This window comes from Polypterus senegalus, chromosome 18 (genome assembly GCF_016835505.1).
Source record: "Polypterus senegalus isolate Bchr_013 chromosome 18, ASM1683550v1, whole genome shotgun sequence".
Lineage (NCBI taxonomy): Eukaryota > Metazoa > Chordata > Cladistia > Polypteriformes > Polypteridae > Polypterus > Polypterus senegalus.
The window spans coordinates 21,053,334-21,077,267 of record NC_053171.1 but is presented as its reverse complement, the minus strand read 5'-3'; the positions used below and the strand labels follow the sequence as shown (position 1 = coordinate 21,077,267).

Here is a 23,934-nt window from a genome sequence, read left to right as displayed (position 1 = left end):
CGAGGTTGATTTGGGTGGATGGCTGATCGCGTATTCACGTATAAATGCATGTGTGTCAGTCAATTGTTTAATTCATATCTCAGAGCAGGGTGAGGACAGCACCTGCACCCGACTGGCGTTATAAAGGGAGTCTGGATTTGGGGGGTCAAAAAGGAAAGGAACAAGAGAAGACACAAAGGAAGAACAGAGGTTATGGAAGTAGAAATAGAAACAGGCAGGTTTGATGGTTGGTTCTTGAGGGGCAGGGTTCACTCCTGCTGATCGATTTTGAGGAGCAGGAATGACCAACCACTCCATTGGAGCTCCCACGTATGGCCGAGGAGTGGCAGCTGGAGTCGGAGGAGCAAGGCTCAGTGTGGTGCCCTACTGTGAGCCTGGGAAGGGCAAGGGTCTGAAAACATGCTAGGGTTCACGGTGCTGTTTGGTGGATGTCTCCCCTGGCTGCTAAGATCCTGTCTGGGGTAAGCAGATGGGACGTAAGATTTAGGAAGGAGGCACTGGGTTTCATGGATTTTATAAAGGATTGATGCAGCCTGGGATTTATTTATTGGACATTTTTAGCTTCTACTTGGCACCGTTTTTTATGGATTATTTACTTATTGAAGATCTGGAGCACTGCACTTTTGAACATTCTGTGTGATTGTCATTTCAAATAAAAGTACCCAACACTTTACACCAACTCATTGCTGAGTGTGTGTGTCCTCACTTGCCCAGCTCATCCTCAGGTACGTTTTCAACAGTTTCTGGGTTCAAATGGCTTCCGGAAGCAACCAGGGAATGTGGAGCCAAACTGGACAGTTACAAATACCCACATTAAGGGAATGCAACCTCCTAATAAAAAGAGCCTTCTCTGCTCCTTCTTATATAGTTCCTGTGTGTTTTGAGACCAGTCCAGCTTGTCATTGATGTGATGGGAATGGTAAGGACATTTATAGTGAAGGTGTCATTTTAGAAAGCAATATGGCTTCTTCCAGAATTTATAGTTGTGGTGTGATTACTGCTGAATACTGACTGACAGCTGTGAGCAACTAAGTTGATATACTGCAAGGGAATTTCTCCACCAGGATTCACTAACCTTCTTATAGACAATGCCAGCAAACACTGGGCACAAGGCAGGAACAGTCTCTGAACAGGGTGCCAGTTCATCACATGGCAAACACACACACACACAATTATGTAACACCAATTCACCTCACCTGCATGCCTTTGGACTATGGGATCGTTTTAAATTATTACTAGCCATTAACATTATTCAGAGTGCAAAAAGACACGGCAATGCAGACAGGCTAATCAGCCCTTCAGAGTCCATCCTAATGAAATGGTTCTCAGATGTGGGTATTCAATATCAGTTTTCGATCTTCATCCGTAAAAACAAATGAAACACAATACTCTCTCTAAACATCCATCCATCCATTATCTAACCCGCTATATCCTAACACAGGGTCACGGGGGTCTGCTGGAGCCAATCAAAGCCAACAGGAAACAAACCCCAGGCAGGGTGCCAGTCCACCGCTGGGCACACACACACACACACACACACACGCACACACACACACACACACACCAAGCACACACTGGGGACAATTTAGGATGGCCAATGCACCTAACCTGCATGTCTTTGGACTGTGAGAGGAAACCCACGCAGACACGGGGAGAACATGCAAACTCCACGCAGGGAGGACCCGGGAAGTGAACTCAGGTCTCCTTACTGTGAGGCATCTCTCTCTAAAGAGTTCAATCCAATTTAACATTCCATCAGGGTCTGGAATCTGTTCACGAAGCATTGGGTGCAAGACAGGAATGAACACTTGGGAGGAATGCCAGTCCACCAAGGGGCCCACTCATGAAAGCACACTATAGAACCATCCATTTTCTAACCCACTGAATCCGAACACAGGGTCACGGGGGTCTGCTGGAGCCAATCCCAGCCAACACAGGGCACAAGGCAGGAACCAATCCTGGGCAGGGTGCCAACCCACCGCAGGACACACACAAACACACCAAGCACACACTAGGGCCAACCACCAATATTAAATTAACATTAAGAATATAAATGGTCCCAGACAGAAAACAGCTATATTTAGCTTGTTCTGTAGTTAATTTGAAGTTTCTGACTTGCCACAGCAGGGCCACAAATCAATCTGTTTCCTAGTTCATGTGCAATTGGCCCTCAAAATGGCATAATGCGGCGATGTGCTAATAAACTGACTTCTGTTGAATGTCTTGTGGCAGAGAAATTTAGATGCCACCTGTGTGAAAAGGTTAAAAAAAAAAGTGACGATGAGGAAGATGTGAAGGAGTGGTTGCGAGCACAAGTTTCAGACAGGAGACATATTCTCTTGTTTCTTGCTGGCACAAGGCTTTTAGGGCGGAGACAAAGCCTAAAAACCAACCAATAAAGGACGACTTAAGAACATTAACTGTATGTTAGGCAGAATGCCCAGTGGGAGCTGGGAGGGTCTTTTTGGCCTGGAACTCCTGCAGATTTTATTTTTTCTCCAGCCTAAGTGGAATTTTGTTTTTACATTTTTTCTGTGCACCCTGGCCACCTGACCTTATCATCGGGCTGTCCCTTATAAACTTGAAAACATTAAACAATTTCTATATTTAAGAACTCTACTTCTCTTAATTACATATCTTTCTTTATTTATCTTTTGTGTACTACTCAGTCAGTCATTTTCTAACCCATGTAGTCCTGAACAGGGTTGTGGGGGTCTGCTGGCGCCAATCCCAGCTAGCACAGGGTGCAAGGCAGGAACAAAGCCAGTTTATCTAACCTTAAATGAGTTCCTTCTGTTTTGCAGAGCATGGCTGTGAAGAATGAAACCCTCTTAAATAAAAGCAAAGAATTCACGTTTAAAAAAATCTTTACAGCACTTCCCACTAATATTTGATTTTACCACCCTGGGCTCACTAAAGATGTACAGTACAATGGCAGCAATGTGAATTGTGATGAGAGGAGGGCAAAGTGAAACAGATCAGGGCTGACGTGCAGACGTCAAACCTCCTGATAAAGAACATAATCAGCACAGACAAGATTAGGTTAGAGAACATGGGAATAAATGCATGACAGATAAATTAGATTTGGATGGTAAAACTGACCATTGATATTATTAGACCAGACCAGCAGGTTTTAAACTTAATAGGACACCTTTGTGGCATGTGTCTGTGCAACCCACCTAAATACCAGCCTGATGGGAAGGTGGAAAGAGCAGCTGGTTATGAATGAATATCAAAGGCCTTTTGTGCTTTGTGGTGATGCACACCGCACCATTGACATGAAATGATCTCTGCTTAAATGTTGTTATTTCAGAGTGGTGTTTCAAATGTCAGATGAAAAGAAACGTAAAGAGCTTCCTGGTGCCCGCAATACAGATAGGCCACTTTCTCATTTACCCAGTGTGGTGGGTGGCAGGAATCCTTACCCGGCCAGTACGCCCAGTGTGTGGAAGGACCAGGGGAGAGAGTATTATCAGGACAGTTTCTTCCCTGGGCTGATAAAAGACAGCCTCATGGTTCCCAGTGGGGTCACGGATTATGAGCATGGGAGCTCAAACCTGTTGGAACTTGTGACCACCGTCAGGGGGTGCATGGAACTTTCCAGAGCCTTATTTGGTCACACTCCCTCCACACCCGTAAGTGTGGCCAGAAGAAGCTCGTTAGGCACCTGGGGCCTCATGTATACACGGTGTGTATGCACAAAAATGTTGCGTACGAACATTTCCACGCTCAAATCGCGATGTATAAAACCGAAACTTGCCGTAAAGCCACGCACATTTTCACAGTAGCTCATACCCTGCCGTACGCAAGTTCTCCGCTCGGTTTTGCAAACTGGCGGCACCCAGCGTCAAAGCAGTGCTACTGTTCCTGTGTGGTTACCTTTTTTAGATTAACATCCCTGACACAGCATTTTCATATACACTGAAACTAACTGCATATTGTTTATTAGTTTAAGAAATCTGATTGTAATTATCCTGTAACAATATAATGGTCGAGGGAATAGCCAAAGTATTTTAAATACCATAGCTGCTTTAGCGTTGTTACTCTCACTGCACCTTCATCTTCTTTCAGCTGCTCCCGTTAGGGGTTGCCACAGCAGATCATCTTTTTCCAAATTACTCTCACTGCACCACTCGGAGTATTTGTATCACTGTATCTGAGTGTGAATCACAGTAGCAGCTGATTGGAAAGAGAATTATCGGTATACAGCATCAAGCATACGCTGCCTCTGCCATTCACTATTTGAACTGCTCTCATGCGACAAACGCTTCAGAGTCTTTCCTGTACTGACCTCGCGGTTCAGAAACAGTTTCATCACAAGCACTCTAAACGCACTCTCATCACTCCATCAAGCGCTCCTGGTAGAACTGTTTGGACTTATAAGTACAATCACCTCACTGTAAACTTGCGATACAGTTATAATATTACACAAACTGAGCCACTTTATAAAACACGTATTTACATATGATGACGATATCATTTTTAAGATGAAATGCAGCAAAATATGTTTATTATATTAAACAGATAAAACTTTAACTTAATTTAAATAATCTATATTGTTAATAATTAAACATGTGAGGACACGGTGTCACAGCGCTAGCAAGGATCTGACGCCCCGTTCACAGATTGTTCCTGCCTCGCGCTGTATTCTTGCTGGGGCTGGCGTGACACTGGAAGGATTGATGGATAGAATAATTAAACACGTACTACGAAGATATTTCAATGTTCCTTAAATTTTTGAAGAATCTGCATTCTAAGCTTACAATGACTCGACGTCTATTACAGACCTGATTGTGTGGCGATTGGGTATTTGGAGAAATAAAAGTAAGGACTGGAATTGGAGGTGAGTACGTTTGAAAGAGACAGTACTGCTACACGGCGCAACAAGCATCTTGCGTGAGACATGAACAGTCACTGCGCCACCGTGTTCCCATGTTTAACAACATGCTTTAACTCCTATCATCGTGAAAATAATATCACGTATACATCTCAGTATTTTAATTATTCAGAGAGTTATAATTTCATGAATGTATTGGATTCTGTGTCCTGTCGGAGGAAGAGAAAGTCTGTTTAAGAAGCACGTAGTGATTCACACATAGAGCACATAGAAGATCAAATACAAAACAAAGCATTTAACGTGCTACTTTAGTTACGATGGGATTTGAGGAACTAGTTAATTAAACGATTTTAAGATGAAGTTTATGATGTTCTACTTTAATGACAAAATAAACTACGTGATTAAAGTGGAAATGTCGAGATTAAATTAAATTAAAGTTGACATTTAGTGCTGTTTTTCTCTGTACCCTAATAAGCTTTCCTATGACACTCAGACGGTGGGCTACAACTCGCCTTTTCACTGCGACTTTGATATCTGACAACTTCTTTTTTATGTCGGGCACTGTGCGACTTTGTGAACTTGAACTTTTGAGTTTCTCCAACACTCTATGTCACTCGATCAACTTCCTTTTGTTGTTTATACCACTGTTTAAACCAACAAATAGTACGTTTTTCTTTGCCTCCACTTGGTATTCGCTGAAATTCTTCTGTTTTCCCTCGTGGTTTTGCCATTGCCTTTTCACAGAACGCTGAACTTAAGGGCTATTTATATTGATTTGCATATTCAAAGAGGCATAGTTCTGGGAGGAGTTTGGGGAGTGGCAGCAGGCGCATGCAGGTGCATTACTTTTCACACTGACTGGGATTTATGGAGCGGAAGAACGTGGAAGTTGGCGTTCGCACAGATTAATGCATCTGGATTTTTTTGTGCGTATGAACATTTCCGCTTTTGTGCTTACGTCATGTTATATTGTGAGTTCTATGCACGGTGTTATGCATGAGGCCCATGGAGTCACTCTAGGTGCCCTATAAAAAGGGGCCGCCTCGCTCCATGAGTGGCCAGAGTCAGGAGGAGAAGACAAAGCCTGAGGGAGGATTGGAGGGAGAAGGACTGGTGGCAAGAAGGGTCTGTTGTGTTGGTGATTTGTGCACAGCGTGTTTTGTTGTAAATAAACTGGGTGTTCTGTGGAACCTGTGTGTGTCCAGGTTAGGGTGGCTGTACGCCCCTGGTGGTGTCACACCAGAGACAAATAAAGTTCATCCTATCTACCTATCACAAATTTTTATTTATGTTTGAGACTGTAGAAGATTAGCCCGGCTAGTCCAGAACACACACGTTTATTGCTCTTTGGCACAACACAATGCACAAACCACAATTAAGCTCCGTCCTTCCTTCCTTCTGTTCTCCGACCGCCACTACTCCTCTCTCACAAGCTCTGTCCTCCTCCTCCCGACTCTGGCTCTCTTGCTGGAGTGAGGCGGCCTTTTTTATACCACACCTGGAAGTGCTCCAGGCGCTCCTTGATCAAGTTCCGGCAGCACTTCCGGGTGTGGTAGAAGTGCTGTAGACCACGGCTGTAGGACTGTCCAGGCGCCCCCTGGTGGTGGTGGCCACGGACTCGCGGAGGGTTGAGCTTCTAAGCTCCAGTCCCGTGGCCCCAATGTAAACCAGGGGGGCGGCCCTCTCGTGTCCTGCCCCGGGGAGGTTCTGCTGGTGATATGTCCACTCCCCCGGTCCTCTAATCAAAAGGGTGTCAAAGTCCCCAGCCATCTATCACAAGACATATGAAATTCCTGACTCATTAATCCAGTCTTGCTGCTCCTCATTCCACTTAGACTAGCAGTCTACAAGCTCATGGATACCTTTCAAAGAAACTGTTTTTGGTTGATTATAAAGTCAGTCATGCAGCACTTCTCTCCGCTTTTCATCACTTGCAAATCAATGGTCTCTCCTTACTGCAATGCAATTTCCTCTTATGCCACTCATCAGTCAATGGGCACAGTGGCCTGACCTCTTCTTGATTTTCCTCAGTGATTGATGATGACCACCATCCCCAGTTCTCTACATCTATCACACATGTCTGACCACTGTAGAACATCACTGTCCCCTCGTGTACTTCTCAGCAATGTCCCCGCACTGAGTGTGGAAACAGTTTTGAATTCCAACTCCAAGAAATTGCATAACACCTGCCAGTTTGCTAAAGCAAAATGACTAAAGTGCAGCCAGGTTTAGGACTTGCCGACAACTCACATATTGACTGAATGGTCATCAACAGAGGGTGCCAAACCACCTGACCAAGGGTTACAATGGTGCAAAGTCCTAGAGAGTGTCTTCATGAAAATGGTATTGGAAATAAAAAGGTTTGAAAACTTTCTGAAGAACCCTTCTGATTAACAAGTATTGTGTTATTAAAAAATCAGTTTATTAAACCTGCTATTTTGCTAAAATAAACTTTGTCTTTCTTAAGGTTGATCTCACCTGGCACCAGTGGCCCAGATAAAAAAAATAATGGGTCTAAGGACTGATATTCAGTATACAAGTAAGTCAGGACACACTAAAGCGGGTACAAACACACTGAAGGAGAACACGGTCTCGAACAGGGGTCCTCAATCACGGTCCTGGAGGGCCACAGCGGCTGCAGGTTTTTATTCCAACTAGTTTCCTAATTAGAAAGCAGCCCATGCTGATAACGACACTTGCTATTGAACTGTTTGGCTTGTTAACTCTTTGAGGGCTGAAAATGTTTTCCAAAAACTCAGTTATCTGAAAAGCACGCAATGCATTGTGTCATATCATTCCAGGCTTGTTTTCACCTAGAAGGTAGTTGGAGTGGCTCAGGGGCAGAATGAGTGGCATTACCAACTGAAAAGTGATCTATCAGGAGGGAAAGTGTGCCACTCCAATTGTAGTGGTAGTATGGTAGTTAGCAGGTGTCAAGGATGCCAGGGGCCATGACCCGGCCGGGACGCCAGGAGGGACCGGAAGAGGGTCAGAGCCCTGCCTGGATCACGTGGGGTTTGCCTTCCGGGTTGCTTTGGGGGCCACGGGTCAAGGGCATGGAAGCCTTTCCCTGTAGGGGCCCGTGGTCACCGCCAGGAGGCGCCCCGATGTCTTGGAGACTTGTTGCCCCAGCACTTCCGCCACACCAGGAAGTGCTGGGGGGAAGATTTATGATGGCGCCCGGAGAGCAGCCAGGAGGACAGCCGGCACTTCCGCCACGCTGGGGCGTGGCCAACGGAGAATGCCGGGAACACCTGGGGCTCATCCGGGTCCTCTATAAAAGGGGCCGTCTCCATTCATTCAAGGCTAGAGTCGGGTGGAAGAAGGACGAGGCAAGAGGAGTTGGGGAGGCGGCCCGAAGACAAGGCATTGTGGCCAGGACTGTGACTGTTTTGGGGTTTGTGCACGTGACTGAGGTCTGAGTGACCATTGGCTGGGGTCTTAGTGACCTATTATTGTAAATATTTTGTATAATAAACGAGTGGTGGTGTTTTAACAAGATGTCCGCCTGTCTGTGTCCGGGTCAAGTTCACACAGGGAATTCAAATTCGATTCCTGCCTACTACATTAACGTTTTTCGTTAATCGCAAGTTAAATCAAAACTTAGGACCTGCGCTATTTTTGTCATGATGCCAAGTCACCCTTGGTGGAGCCCATGTTTTCTCTGGAGTTATTTATTGCAAGTTAAAAGTTTGATCTCTTGCTATTACTCTGTCGTTGCCACTTGCCCAGCACTGTTGCTGTGTTGTGTTTTAACCTGCAAACCAGTAGTTATGACTTCACAGCAGGAATGCACGGCGGGCCGACTACCTCTTTGTCTTCGCACAGCAGGTGGGCGACGGTGGCGGTTACAGTGTGACCCAATATGTTTCGTATCTTTTGTCATTATAAGTGGTGGTCCTCCTAAGCGAAAGCTGCTGTAGGCGTATCAGCTATACGAACGTGTTCAGCACCACCATCAGCTGGGGACCGATAGGCTGATGCTGGTACCTCACTTTCATTTTCGATATCCATCTCCAGAACACTTGCATCAAACTCAGAGTTCGACAAGTCAGAGTCCAATTGAGCGATAATACGTAAAACGTCCATGGAGTGCTTTGCTTTGCACATTTGTTTTAGTCTCGGCAGATGTCGATGCCATTTTAGAGGCTGTTTGCTCTTTACTACTCATGCACGCGCAAGGAATCGAGTCAAATCAACAAAGCTGCGTAACTTTCCTTCAACCAAACAGAGTCAAACTAAAAGATAAGGACGAGTTTTGTCACAGTTTACGTTACAGCCCATTACCGTCCTCTAACCCTGAATTTTAACAAAAGTCAACATCAGCCCTGAAAGAGTTAATGCTTGCATTCATCCAAGAGACATTTGAATTGCACTGTAGAGTTCCCTTCTGTGAGAACGTTATCTAAGTGTTTTGTGGACCAGAACAGATTTAAACTTAATGATGGTCCTTCCATTTCCCTTCTCATTCATTTCTAAACATTTTTTTATCACAGACACTTCATGGTAAGCACATGAGCTGGAGAGCTGCTGGTTTATTGGTTATCTGCATCTCATTATTAACTAACGTCTGATTAAAAAAACAGGCAACAATTAAAACTTAAATGCAGCTGCTAAAATAGGCAATTAAGGGTTCTGAATGGTAACAGGCAAGAGAAATAAAATTAAGGCCAAAAATCGTATTGCTTTAGTAGTAAATAAAAGGGTTCTAATTCAGAAATTGGTTAAAATGAAAACCTGGAGCCATAGCAGACCTCCGGGACTGTAATTGAGGACCTCCGATCTATCAAAGTAGTTTGATGAATGAAAGCACTAACAAGGCATAGAGTTCAACACCAACTATCATTACCAGCAAGGACTGAGCTCTAATTAGGACACTGGCTGGAATGAAAACCCATAGCCACTGCGGCCCTTCAGGACCGTGATTGAAGACCCCCCCTGCTCTAGATCAGGGGTGGGCAAAGTCATTCCTGGAGGGCCTCAGTGGCTGCAAGTTTTTGCTCCAACCCAATTGCTTAATAAGAAGCACTTACTGCTCAAGTAACACTTATGCTTCATTTTAATGGTCTCACTTAAGATTTTGAACCCTTATTGCTTATTTTAGTCTTAAACAGATGTATTCTCAGTTTTTAATTGATACTTATTAGCAATATGATGGAAATGACAAAAGAGAGGGCGGAAGGGTGGCGCAGTGGGTAACGCTGCTGCCTCGCAGTAAGGAGACCTGGGTTTGCATCCCTGGTCGTCCATGCATGGAGTTTGCATGTTCTCCCCGTGTCTGCGTGGGTTTCCTCCCACAGTCCAAAGACATGCAGGTTAGGTGCATTGGCGATTCTAAATTGTCCCCAGTGTGTGCTTGGTGGGTGTGGGTGTGTGTGCCCTGCGGTGTGCTGGCGCCCTGCCCGGGGTTTGTGTCCTGCCTTGCGCCCTGTGTTGGCTGGGATTGGCTCCAGCAGACCCCCGTGACCCTGCAGTTAGGATATAGCAGGTTGGATAATGGATGGATGACAAAAGAGACCAGACTTTCTCCATATAGCTTGTTTCCATTTACACCTGTGTATATTTATCATGCACAATTGGGTTTAATTAAATACTTGGAAAGAAAGTCAGTCAGTCATTATCCATCCAACTATATCTTAACACAGGGTCACGGGGGTCTGCTGGAGCCAATCCCAGCCAGTACAGGGCGCCAGCAAGCACACACCCACCCACACACCAAGCACACACTAGAGACAATTTAGGATCACCAATGCACCAAACCGGCACCACTAAAAAGTCTTTGGACTGTGGGAGGAAACCCACGCAGACATGAGGAGAACATGCAAACTCCATGCAGGGAGGACCCAGGAAGCGAACCCGGGTCTCCTTACTGTGAGGCAGCAGCGCTACCCACTGCGCCACTGTGCCACCCTGGAAGGAAAGTGAAGAGAAAAAAAAAGTGAAGGACTGAGAATTACTCATTTGTTTTAGACTTCAAATAATTTGAGTGATATCCTTAGAAAGGAAAAAAAACAAAATCTAGGATACCAGATGACCTGACATGGCAGGGTTAAAGCACTAACAAGTCATGAAATTAAACTGGCAAGGATTGTTTTCTAATTAGGTAACTGGGTTGGAACAAAAACCTGCAGCCACTGCGGCCCTCCAGGACCAGCTTTGCCCAGCCCTGCGAATGAAAACCTGTAGCCACTGTAGCCCTCCAGGACCGTGATTGAGGACCCCCTGCTCTAGAGGATTATTGTTGCTCTTACTTTATACATGCTGACATTGCGGTTTTGCTCCAAGTTCCTGATGGGCACCCCCACTTCCTGAACAGCACGTTCAAATCCAAAGCTGCATCCCAGGTAGAAGGTCACCATGTCTTCCAGCTCTTCCGAGTACTTTAATAAATTGGACTCTTCGCCACAGAAAATGCCATCCTGAAACTTGCAGTACAGGGGACAATCTGTCCTTCAAAGTCACAAATACACAAATCACACGTTAGTGGATAGGGAACAGCATAAAAATCTCCCAAGAAAAACAAGAAGCTTCACCAAATGGTCATGACTGTTTCGATCTTTCCATACAAACGATTGATAAGAGGAAGGCTAAAACCTGAACCCATTCCTTTAAGTTAAATTACAGAAAGAAATCAGATGTCATTAGCCTTGTCTTTGCTTTATTAATAGTAAAGCTGTTTCTGACAAACTTTTCAGTTTTAAATACAAATGCGCCCTATGACATTACAGCAACCGTCCAAAAACATAACGTCACAAATTATTTACTTAATATGGCATCAAAAAAAATCCACAAAACAACAAACACCACACATTTCTGTTCAATCCTGACATGCCACACATCTACCTTCCCAAAATCCCACAGGAGGTGCTTTGCTCTTATTTCTTAAACTCCTTCGATTCCTGGAGAACAAGAACAAGAATTCAAGAGGACTGCATTATCTTAGTAACACAGTAATGGCAACATCTAATTTTTTTTTTTACCCGATACATTACACTGGCGGTTGTGCTCATATTCAGTTTACAGACAGTATAAAACTGTATTCTTCTTGGCACCCTGTAGCCTAGCCATTTTATCATTTGATGGGATGTGAAATCACAGCAGATGGATAATGTGCTGTTGATATGGGATCTCCTCCATCCCCTCACACATTATCTACCACCCTCAGTAATAAGGACTCACTTGGGCCATCTTGTCTGTGAATTGGTATCCTCAAGATTAAGTTAATTGTCATGCGAGCATAATATAGTAAAATTCTTATGTGTGTGCCTCCTCGAACCGGTTGACAAAAATACAGAAGAAATTAAATAAATAAAAAATATACATTGCAAGTAACATTTATATACTAATACTATACACTATATAATATATATATTATATATATAATATTTATTATATATATATATAATATATATTATATATATATAAAATATATTTTATATATACACTCACCTAAAGGATTATTAGGACCACCATACTAATACGGTGTTTGACCCCTTTCGCCTTCAGAACTGCCTTAATTCTACGTGGCATTGATTCAACAAGGTGCTGAAAGCATTCTTTAGAAATGTTGGCCCATATTGATAGGATAGCATCTTGCAGTTGATGGAGATTTGTGGGATGCACATCCAGGGCACGAAGCTCCCGTTCCACCACATCCCAAAGATGCTCTATTGGGTTGAGATCTGGTGACTGTGGGGGCCATTTTAGTACAGTGAACTCATTGTCATGTTCAAGAAACCAATTTGAAATGATTCAAGCTTTGTGACATGGTGCATTATCCTGCTGGAAGTAGCCATCAGAGGATGGGTACATGGTGGTCATGAAGGGATGGACATGGTCAGAAACAATGCTCAGGTAGCCCGTGGCATTTAAACGATGCCCAATTGGCACTAAGGGGCCTAAAGTGTGCCAAGAAAACATCCCCCACACCATTACACCACCACCACCACCAGCCTGCACAGTGGTAACAAGGCATGATGGATCCATGTTCTCATTCTGTTTACGCCAAATTCTGACTCTACCATCTGAATGTCTCAACAGAAATCGAGACTCATCAGACCAGGCAACATTTTTCCAGTCTTCAACTGTCCAATTTTGGTGAGCTCGTGCAAATTGTAGCCTCTTTTTCCTATTTGAAGTGGAGATGAGTGGTACCCGGTGGGGTCTTCTGCTGTTGTAGCCCATCAACCTCAAGGTTGTGCGTGTGGTGGCTTCACAAATGCTTTGCTGCATACCTCGGTTGTAACGAGTGGTTATTTCAGTCAAAGTTGCTCTTCTATCAGATTGAATCAGTCGGCCCGTTCTCCTCTGACCTCTAGCATCAACAAGGCATTTTCGCCCACAGGACTGCCGCATACCAGATGTTTTTCCCTTTTCACACCATTCTTTGTAAACCCTAGAAATGGTTGTGCGTGAAAATCCCAGTAACTGAGCAGATTGTTAAATAATCAGACCGGCCCGTCTGGCACCAACAACCATGCCACGCTCCAAATTGCTTAAATCACCTTTCTGTCCCATGTTGACATTCAGTTTGGAGTTCAGGAGATTGTCTTGACCAGGACCACACCCCTAAATGCATTGAAGCAACTGCCATGTGATTGGTTGATTAGATAATTGCATTAATGAGAAATTGAACAGGTGTTCCTAATAACCCTTTAGGTGAGTGTATATAATATATATTATATATATATACTGTATATTATATATATATATATATATATATATATATATATATATATATATATATATATATATATATATATATATATATATATATATATATATATATATACACACACACTAGGGTGGCAGTTCTCAACCTAAAAAGTTAACAAAAAAGGGGGCGCAAAGATGTGAAAAAAAGAAAACAAGAATTGAAAATATGAAAAATACATCTATTGAAACCAAAAAAAATGTACTTAAACTACATTCTGATACTAGAAAAATAAATACAGAGTTAGATGAATGTCGATAAAAGTTAAGTAGGTATAATAAAACTTGTAGCAGTGCATCGGCAGAAAAAAATATAGGAAAAAATTTTATTAGGGATTCAAAAAACGTTAGGGGGGTGCGATTAAAACTGTTATGAAAACTCCGGTCGTAAATACTTAAAGGTTGAGAAACGCTGATTTAGGGTCTTCCCCGCCTGCTCGCTTCGCTCACTAACCCCCCCTTCATGTCTCTGCTGCTCACGTTGTGAAGAAGGGGACTGAACGCACCCCAAGGGGACATGGCCGCTCCTCCAATGCCCCCTCTTAAACTGTGATTCAATGAGAAATAAACACAGTTTTTTTTACCTCCTCTTTGCTCGATCAGCTGCTGGCTTGCTGCTGCTGCGGCTGCCGTGCCGTGTGATTTCCATCTCGCGTGGCGCTTTGAGCATTTCAAAGCCTGTACAGCAGCTGTCTTACTCTTTGTCTTTTATTTCCGGCTCCAGGCGTGGTTAAATCGCTTGGCACAATGTCTTGTCTTTTGGGACGTGAGTTCTTGAGATTTTTTAGTTTCTAATTTAAAAACAGAATAAGAATCTGAAAATCTAACAACATCGCATTAATGTTTGACAAATTCTGAAAAGAATGATACCAAACATATATATGCAGGTTTTAAAATAAGCCCAATTTAAAGGGTGACAAAAAAAAAGTCGCATAAAATCATTGCACAAATTGTTGCACTTTTAGGCTTGGGATTAGATATATATATATCTAGATGACTTGCAGGGTTAGGTATAAGTCAAAGGCATACACTAAAACAGAGCAGTGATATATGCATTGTCACGCTTGGGTCGCAAAGGTGCACAGGTTCATTCAGGGTTTTCAAGAAACAGAAACTTTATTCGTAAAAAGCATAATAAAGAATAAAGCAGAGGATGTCTGGGGAGTGAGACAAAAAAGGCAGCTGCGGTGCTGACTTTTAAATGTTCGAAGCTCTACATGAGATGCAGATCATGCAGCATGGTAGCAGCAGCAAGCCAGCAGCTGATTGAACAAAGAGGAGGTTAAATAAAACAAACAATTTGTTTCCCATTGTATCACCGTTTAAGAGGGGCTTTTGGAGGAGCGACCGCATCTCCTTGGGGCCGTATTGAGCGTGCTCTCAACATTTACGCTGCCAGTCAAAGGTTTTAGAACACCTCCGTTTTTCTTCAGATGTAATCAGTTGAAATGCAATGAATGATCTAAAATGGTAAAAAGGTAAATAGTAAACTTCCGGGGGTTTTAATTTAAAATTTAGCTTAGCAAAAACTGAAAAAAATGGGCCTTCTTCAGGGAACAACCTACAGATGTTATGCAGCAATTAAGGTCAATGAAGCCTTGCAAGTTGAAGCAAACAATTGGCACGGGTGTCCCGACTTCTGGTGATTACTTTAAAACCCTCTGTGGGTCTTAAATCAGAGTTGTTACAGATTGTGTTACTACACCCTCTGAAGTGCTACTTAGATAATACTACACTGGCACAGATCAGATAAAAACAATAAGTCAAGAAGTCATTAAGTGTGCAAAGTGTTATTCACATTGTGGATTCATCAAAGTAGCCTGCACCTTTTGTTAATATAACAGCCAAACTTTGGTAAGCCTTTTGATTTAGAATGCCAGTCACCAACTCTGCCTCCAGCTAAAGAACCCCAGACCACCACACTTCCTCCTCCATGTTTGACAGTTGGTGTCACACTCTGAGGTGCCATCCTCGATGACATACAAACACCTTGCGTGATGACCTGAAGATTTCAAATTTTGATTCATTGGTCCATAAGACTTTCTTCCAGTCCACAGTAGTCCCGACTCAAAAAGGTTTTTATCAAACTTGTCCTGGTAGAGGATAAGTTTCTCTCTTTTATTAAGATGCTGATTTCTACCACATGAAAGTGTTTTTTTTCCCATTCTTGCTTGATATAGAATACTCAACAGTCCTGGGTCTCCATTGGTGCATTTTGAACTTCCCATGTGTTCAATAGGAGAAAGGACTGGACTGCAGGTAAGGCCAGTCTAGCGCCCGCCGTCGGACAGTGGTCTTATATCAAGCAAGAATGGAAAAGAAATGTCACATCAATTAGTGTCGTCAGTTCCCAAACGATCATTGAATGTCATTCGCAACAATAACAACAACAACTTTTATTTCTGTAGCACATTTTCATACACAGGATGTCACTCAAAGTGCTTTATAAGATGTCAGAGAAGTAGTTACAAGCAAAGTAAAAAACAGTTAAAATTAGAAAAGAATAATACTGAATAAATAGTATATAACAAAATGAATAATGCAAAATTAGATCAGAATAACAATGAATAAATAGTATGCAAAGAAATAAACAATGCAAAATTAGAGAAAAATAATACTGAATAAATAGGATATAACAAAATAAATAATGCAAAATTGGAGAAAAATAATAATACTGAATAAATACTATATAACAAAATAAATAATGCAAAATTAGAGAAGAATAACAATGACTAAATAGTATGCAAGAAAATAAACAATGCAAAATTAGGTAAGAATAATACAGAATAAATAGTATGCAAGAAATAAATAATGCACATTTGCATAAGACTTACACATAATTAGTAGAGTATTTAAATATAGAATTGTTTTTTTTAAGTCTCTAAATGTGAGTCATGTGAGCAGGTCAGGTGACCAGGTGGGACAGAAAAAAGAAAAAAATTAAGTTAAAATGGAGAAAAAATAAACACAATCTGCAGGGGCTCCAAAAGACCACCCAGCCCCCACTAGACATTGTACCTCACATAAATGATCTTAAGTTGTTCTTGAATTTTTTTTTTTTTTTTAGGCTTCATCTTAAGAGGATTCAATTAAAAGGAAAGCTGATGTAACACAGTGGTACGTTTTTGGAGGCATCACATTTAGAGTGTTTGAGTGTTTATCTACCAAAATACTGTAAATGAAACTGATTATTTTAAACCAGGGGTCTCCAACCTTTTTCCCCCTGAGAGCTACTTTTACAAAATGAAAATGGCCGAGAGCTACTCCTGTTTTCTAACGTTTATTCTCATGGCTTATTTCCACCCAAACAAACTGAATAAGCTTGTTTTGCCTGAACATTCACAAAATGTTGGTGTCCATAACTCACATTTTGTATTAAAACATCACAAAACAAGCCTGTATGCATTTTCTCGTGTATCTCACACTATTGAATTAAAACTTGAACGCTATCAAAACAAAACAATGCAATTCCAAATCCACAGATCTGACTTCTTCATTTGTCATTTTGTCACATGTCACTGTGTCACTTTACTCACATGTCCAGTCGCATGTGTGTTGTGTTGTTAGTTAGTCAGATGACTGGCACTGAGGTGTATGGTGGAGTGGAGCCGCTTAGATTCACTCTTATGGAGTCATTTAGATGTTCGCCTGTCAGTCTTGTTCTGAACTTTGACTTCATGACATTGACGTCAGACTCACAGAGGTATGGAGACCCAAACAAATCAGACATTTTCAGAGCTGCTTAGTGAAAATTCTTGTAGTTATCTGGCTCTACTAAGCTCCAGAAATGCTGAGAATGCTGTTCAGACTTTAACTTCACATTATTTTGAAGGTTTACTAATATGTAATATAATAAAATCCAAAGTCTCTCTGTCTGTCTGTATGTCTGTCCGCTTTTCACAAGAGAACTACCTAATGGATTTAGATCGGGTTTTTTTCTATAATTTGCTTGAACATTGCGGTTGATTTTGCGACTTCTCTCATTTTGCTCTGTTTCAGAGTTCGCTTGTGGTGCCAATTTATTTGCGCGAATACGAGAAACACGCAGTGGCCCATTGGGCAGGGATGGTTGGGGGGCCTTCCTCACTCACTCGCCAGCTTCAGGGCGTGTTCCTTTACTCCGCTTAGTTAGCGAATGACAGAACAATTGAATTCAACTTTGTTTGATATCCTCTTTAATAAAACCCCTTGTGTGCGTCCAGGTGTCCGTGTGTGTGTGTCTTCTGGTGAAGTGTGCATGCGCAGGACCACACGGCACATGTTCAGTCTCTTCCTGTGCATTTCCTGTGTGTGCAGAGAGAGAGACACACACACACAGGCGCGCGTGAGACAAACAGACAGACAGACACACACACACACAGGTGCGAGCGAGACAGACAGACAGACACACACATATACATACACACACGTGCGAGAGGCACAGAGGCGCCCGCTTAAGAGAGACAGACACACACGCGAGAGACAGACACAGACACACACATACACACACACGCGTGAGAGAGACAGACAGACATACACACACACAGACGAGAGAGACACACACATACACACAGACACAGAGGCGCCCATTTAAGAGAGACAGACACGCGAGAGACAGACACACACACACACATACAGGAGCGCGCGTGCATTGTCGCAATGTTACTTTTCTTAGTTGTTTATTAAATTAAGGATTTTTCAAATGTTCATTTTTTCCCCTGTGCTTAAAACTCATTAAATAAAGTGCTTTTAGCCGGCGGTTGGTAGCGCTATAGTGCGAACTCTTGCAGTGTTAGTTTTCTCTGTTGTTCAAGATTTTCTTAGTGTTATTCAATGTTTTTACATTTAGTTTACTATTTCCTGTGCATTCAGTGGTATAATTAACTATATTTGTGCTTAAAAAAATATATATTTACATACAGTTCATATGGCCTGAAACGGATTAATTGTATTTACACACAATCCTATGGGGGAAATTACTTCAGTTCACGACCAAACTGGGTTACAACCAGAGTTTTGGAATGAATTATGGTCATGAACCGAGATTCCACTGTATTACTGTCAGACAAAATTACAGGCATTTTACGGAAATACAAACCAGTATTACTGAGAGAGAAAATTTAAAGGCACACAATACAGTGACGCATATTACAGCCACATACAAGGCCCCTTGCCATTTAATATAGACTGTTCATACAAATGTTTATGCACTACTGTTCTAGCGCCGATATTGTAACGGGCTTAATGTCTAGTTTAAAATAAAGTGTTACTTAGGTCTTGATGAGTTTGAGTCCGGATATTCTCTTAAGTGTATGCCACATTGAAAACAGAAGACAGATTGCAATTCAGATTGTGGATCGTGATTTTGTGTTAAAAGGATCGTGATATGATTTTTTGGAAAGATCGCCCACCCCTAATTTGACTAATCAAGTTTTCAAATTTATGTAGGATTCATTAACCCTTTGGCGAGCTACTTGGAAAGGGGTTGTGAGCTACCAGTAGCGCGCAAGCAATGTGTTGGAGACCCCCAGTTTAAACTATTCATCATATCTTGTCTTTGTATGCTTTCCCATTACATTTAGCTAAAAGACCAATTATAAATCACCGTGTTCTCTTTTCATTGCCATTTTACATCCTGTCTGAACTTTTTTTTGAAAGCGAGCTTGTCAATGCCAATGCCAATATGTGTGTCTTCTCCAGGTTCTCTGGTTTCCTCCCACACTACAGAGATGTGATTGTACACAGCAGAGTGCCTGGTCGTGGAATGGTGCCCGTTCCAAAGTTACTTCCTGCATTGTGTTCAGTGTTGGCTGGCATATGCGTGGCCGGCCCCTGTGATCCTGAAATGGATGCCTGAGATAGAAGTTGGACAGATGAATTCACATCATGTTGCAGTTTGTTGTTGTTCTTCTACTCAGTGCTGCCTTTAACATCCCCTCAGTATTTGTAACTTTTCAGCACATGCAATCTATATTCACTTTTGAGCTTTTATGCTGATGACTGATGGCCTTGTGTTTGTACCTTGTGTTGCGTTACCTCATTGTAAGTATTGCAAGGAAATAATACGTGAGAAGCGTAACACTGGCAGAATGGCATTTCTGTTTTTGATCATTTTACTGGTTATTCTTACCTGATGTCAGACTGATCTGCCAGGTCAGGGCACCTACTTTCTCCAGGCTGGCTCTTGTACAGTAAAGGCAAAGGGCCACTGTTGGCAAGGCAGAATTGTTTAAAGTTGTGAGCCAAAGCGGTTGGCAAGATGACAATATTGGCCTGCTTGTACCCTGGAAATAAATAAGCAGAAAACACACTGGGGTGAAATGAAGTGTTTAATGCAAGGCATCACACCAGTGGCTGGCAAATGAGAAATAGGGTCAAAGTGCCATGCTTTTAATCACCCTGAGTCGATACCAGAGTGCAAAGGCAATTATTCTTGATGACCCTATGTGAAGGTTATTTTGCCAGACCACCTTTCCTTAGATAAGCAGGAGTCAAATTCAAGGCATTAGACCAAAATCAAGTGGCTGGGTCAGATTGGCAGAGTGTCTTGTTTGTCATCATCTTCAGTCGGGAACATGGTGCCAGGGAGCATACCCTAGTCAGGGTTAAAGTAAGACCAACCAAAGACTGAGGTTTGGAGTGCCAGAGCTGTTTCCTGATCACTGTAAATCAGGACCATGGTTTATTGTCATCTTTTCCCTGATGATTAATTATCTGAGCATGCAGGCAAATTCATCTGACTGGGGTTCATGTCTTAGGTGCCAGATGTCAAAGAGCCAGGGGCAGTGTGCCAGGCTAATCTGTTCTTGGGGACCTTAAGTCAGGGTCAGGGTGCAAAGCTAGTTCCCTCTTTAAAAATACAAGTCAGTGTTCCAGGGTCCAATAAAGTTATGACTCAGGGTTTGGTTAGGACTCACACCTAATGACCAAGAATCAAGCTCAGGATACCCCAGCAGCGTTTGTTGAGGATTAGAGCAGCACCTTAGGAGATAACCTTAAATAATCCTCACTTAGGGGCAGGGTGCTAGTCTGATTTGTTTTTAATGACCTTAAGTCAAGACCCGGTGAAAATGAACAAGAACCTCAGTGGACTCATGTCTGCTCATTGACTGATTGGGATGCTCCTACCTTCAGCCATACCAGATGTGCTTCTTCTTCCAAGCTTGCCATCTCGAATGAGCTCTCGAATCAAAGATGGAGGCTGAAACTTTAGAGACTCGGTAGTGGACATGTCTGCAGGTGCCTGTGGGAGACAACAGTGATGCTGAAAGATAGATAAATAGATAGATATGAAAGGCAATATATTATAGATAGATAGATATATAGATGTGAAAGGCACTATATAATAGATAGGTAGATAGATAGATAGGAAAGGCACTATATGATAGATTAAATAAACAAACTGCATTTGACTTTTTAAGAGATAAATCATACAACCTACTTATTAATAAAGTATCTATCTATCTATCTAAATCCTGACCAGACTCCCCACCAGAAAGGGTGGTGTATGTATGTGTTGTTTAAGTGAGACTCACCAGGGCATGAAGATGACCTTATATAGTGCCTTTCATATCTATCTAGGCCAGGGGTGCCCACAGTTTTTTGGCTTGCGGGCTACTTTTAAAATGGCCAAATCGAAATGATCTACCTACATTAAAAAAAATATATATATACAATATATACTGAGTATACTTTATCCTTCTATATAAAAGCGGTCAGGTGTCCTTCCGTCCCGTGAGTGCTACGTAGGTGCAGAGTTTCACACACGCCCTGTCCATTTTGCAATGCGCGATGGGATTTGTAGTTTCATTTTTCCAGGTAAAAGATGATTTTCTACTCCAGACTGTCCGATATCTTCTTCTTCTTTCTTACTATAGAAAAGCAGTCGGGATTGTCCTTCCGTCCCGTGAGTGGAAAGCGTAGCGGTATTCCGCTTATCACACAATTACTACTTGCAGCTTGCGGTACGAAGCGGCACGATGTGAGCAGAGTTCTGGTTCTCCCATCGTTCCTTGCTTTTGTGCGCGATGCGCTGGAAAAATAGACAAAATTATGTCTCTGGAAATAATTCATGTTGATGGAGTACAAATGCCTCACTGCGTAGTAAATATCAGGGGGGTTCAAAAGGGCGACCTCAATATAGAAAAAAAGTTTAAATTTAATCACAAAAATAACAGAAACTACGAGTATTAAAGTAATACCGCTCAAATGCAATATAACCAAATGAATGAGTTTGTATAAAATATCAAATTGATCTACATATTGAATTGCCTTAAGAAGTGGTCAACTTAAAAGTCAGTCGCCTTAAAAGGCGGGTCAGCCTAGTATATAAAATACAGTATATGTTGTCGTACCTTGCATAACTGAATAACCTTTATGGCACAATAACATGTGGGAGTAGGCTGACTCGCATAAATAAGTAGAGCCAAATAATGCAGTCTAGGAGCTTTTGAATTCATTCGAGTGAAAAATGACGGCTGTCCGATTAACTGCGATTTTAGTTCCCGCTCCTTTCTCTTTCTCAGATCGCTTTTCGGAAGGAAGTCAGTTTCGTAGTTTTTATGAACAGTTCGAAAGTGCCTTTCCACATTTTCCTTTTTTGGAATAGCAATGATAGATTGACAGATCAGACAAACGCACTTCGATTGTGACATTGTGAGAAAAAAAAAATCCTCTTCCAATTCCACATCCAGCCAATAACCAACAATTTTTTTTTTTAAATCCCTTCTTTAGTCGATATAAATTGGAAGGCTAACTAGATCACAGCCGGTGTTTTGCAGTAGCTCGCGCGTTTGATCGTGTGTGTGCAGGATGACCAGTGTGTTAAAAGAGAAGAAACTGACTGGCCGACCTGCATGTCAATCAAATGGCAAATGCCATAGGGAGGATATATGATAGACTAACATTAAAAAAAAATTTTTTTTGAATGCAACGCGATCTACCTGAACTACCTTTGTGATCTACCAGTCGATCACGATCGACGCATTGGGCAACCCTGATCTAGGCTCACCTTAAGACATACAGTGCATTCAGAAAACGTTCAGACTCCTTCACTTTCTGCTCACTTTATCTTGTTGTAGATTTCATTCTAATTGATAAATTTGCCCATTTTTGCCATCAATATACACTCATTTAACCCATAATGACAAATTGAAAATGTTGTTTCTGAAAGGATTGCAAACTTATTCAAAATCAAAACTAAAATCTCGCATTCATAGAAGTACTCAGACCCTTTGCTGTGGCGTGTCAAATGGTGGTCATCTGTATCCTGTTTGATTTCGTTCTCCTTGAGATGTGTCTAGAATGAGACATTTCAGCTTTTGCTTTTTAATAAATTATGCCCTGAAATCATGTTCATCTTCATCAACTGAAATCATGTTCATCTTCAGTGTTTCATGCATAACGCTGTGCGTAGAATTCGCACTATAACATGACGTAAGTACAAAAGCCGAAATGTGCTTACGCACAGAAAATTCCAGATGCAGGAATCTGTGCGTACTCCAACTTCCGCATTCTTCTGCTCCATAAATCCTGATCTGCGTGAAAACTAACGCACGTGCACACATCTTCTGTCCCGCCCCGTCTCCGCCCAGAATTACACCTCTTTGAATATGCAAATCAATATAAATAGATCTTAAGCTCAGCGTTCTGTGAAAAGACAATGGGAAAAGCACGGGGGAAAATATAAGAATTTCAGTGAATACCAAGTGGAGGCAAAGGAAAAACATACTATTTGTTCAAATAAACCGTGGTATAATCAACAAAAGGAAGTTGATCGAGTGACATAGCGTGTTGGAGAAACTTGAAAGCTCACATTCACAAAATCACACAGTGCTGGAAATAAAAAAGAAGTCACATATCAAAGTCGCCGTGAAAAGACGAGTCGTAGCCCACCATGTGAGTGTCATATGAAAGCTTATTAGGGTACAGAGAAAAAAAAACACAGTGGGAAAAAGCACGAAATGTCAACTTCAATCTCGAAATTTCCATTTTAATCATGTAGTTTATTTTGTCATTAAAGTAGAACATCATAAAATTCATCTTAAAATCGTTTAATTAACCAGTTTCTCAAATCACATCGTAATTAAAGTAGCACGTTAAATGCTTTGTTTTGCATGTGATCTTCTATGTGCTCTGTGTGTGTGAATCACTACTTGCTTCTTAAACCGGCTCTCTTCCTCCAACTGGACACAGAATCCATTACATTCGTGATATTACAGCTCTCTGAATAACTAAAATACTGAGATGTATACGTGATGTCATTTTCATGATAATAGGAGTTAAAGCACGTTATTAAACATGGGATTCATGGCGCAGTGATTGTGCGCGACCTTAGATTAAATAATTTATTGCAGCAGTACTCATGGGCGGCTCTAGGCTTGTGGCGACCCTGGGCAGAGAAAGAA

At 42.0% G+C, this 23,934-nt stretch overlaps 1 protein-coding gene across 5 annotated transcripts in view; it reads right to left on the bottom strand.

Moving 5' to 3' along the window:
- Positions 1–23,934, bottom strand: part of dglucy (D-glutamate cyclase) — a 90,884-nt gene that overhangs the window by 46,807 nt on the left and 20,143 nt on the right. For 4 of the 5 annotated variants that reach the window (XM_039741536.1, XM_039741538.1, XM_039741541.1 and 1 more), the window contains 3 exons: positions 20,657–20,771; positions 19,659–19,812; positions 11,089–11,287 (listed from right to left, as the gene is read on the bottom strand). In XM_039741536.1, coding sequence (XP_039597470.1) covers positions 11,089–11,287; positions 19,659–19,812; positions 20,657–20,759 — 456 coding nt within the window. In that variant the 5' untranslated portion in view covers positions 20,760–20,771. The remainder of the gene's footprint in view (positions 1–11,088; positions 11,288–19,658; positions 19,813–20,656; positions 20,772–23,934) is intronic. The other variant, XM_039741539.1, reaches the window with a different exon arrangement.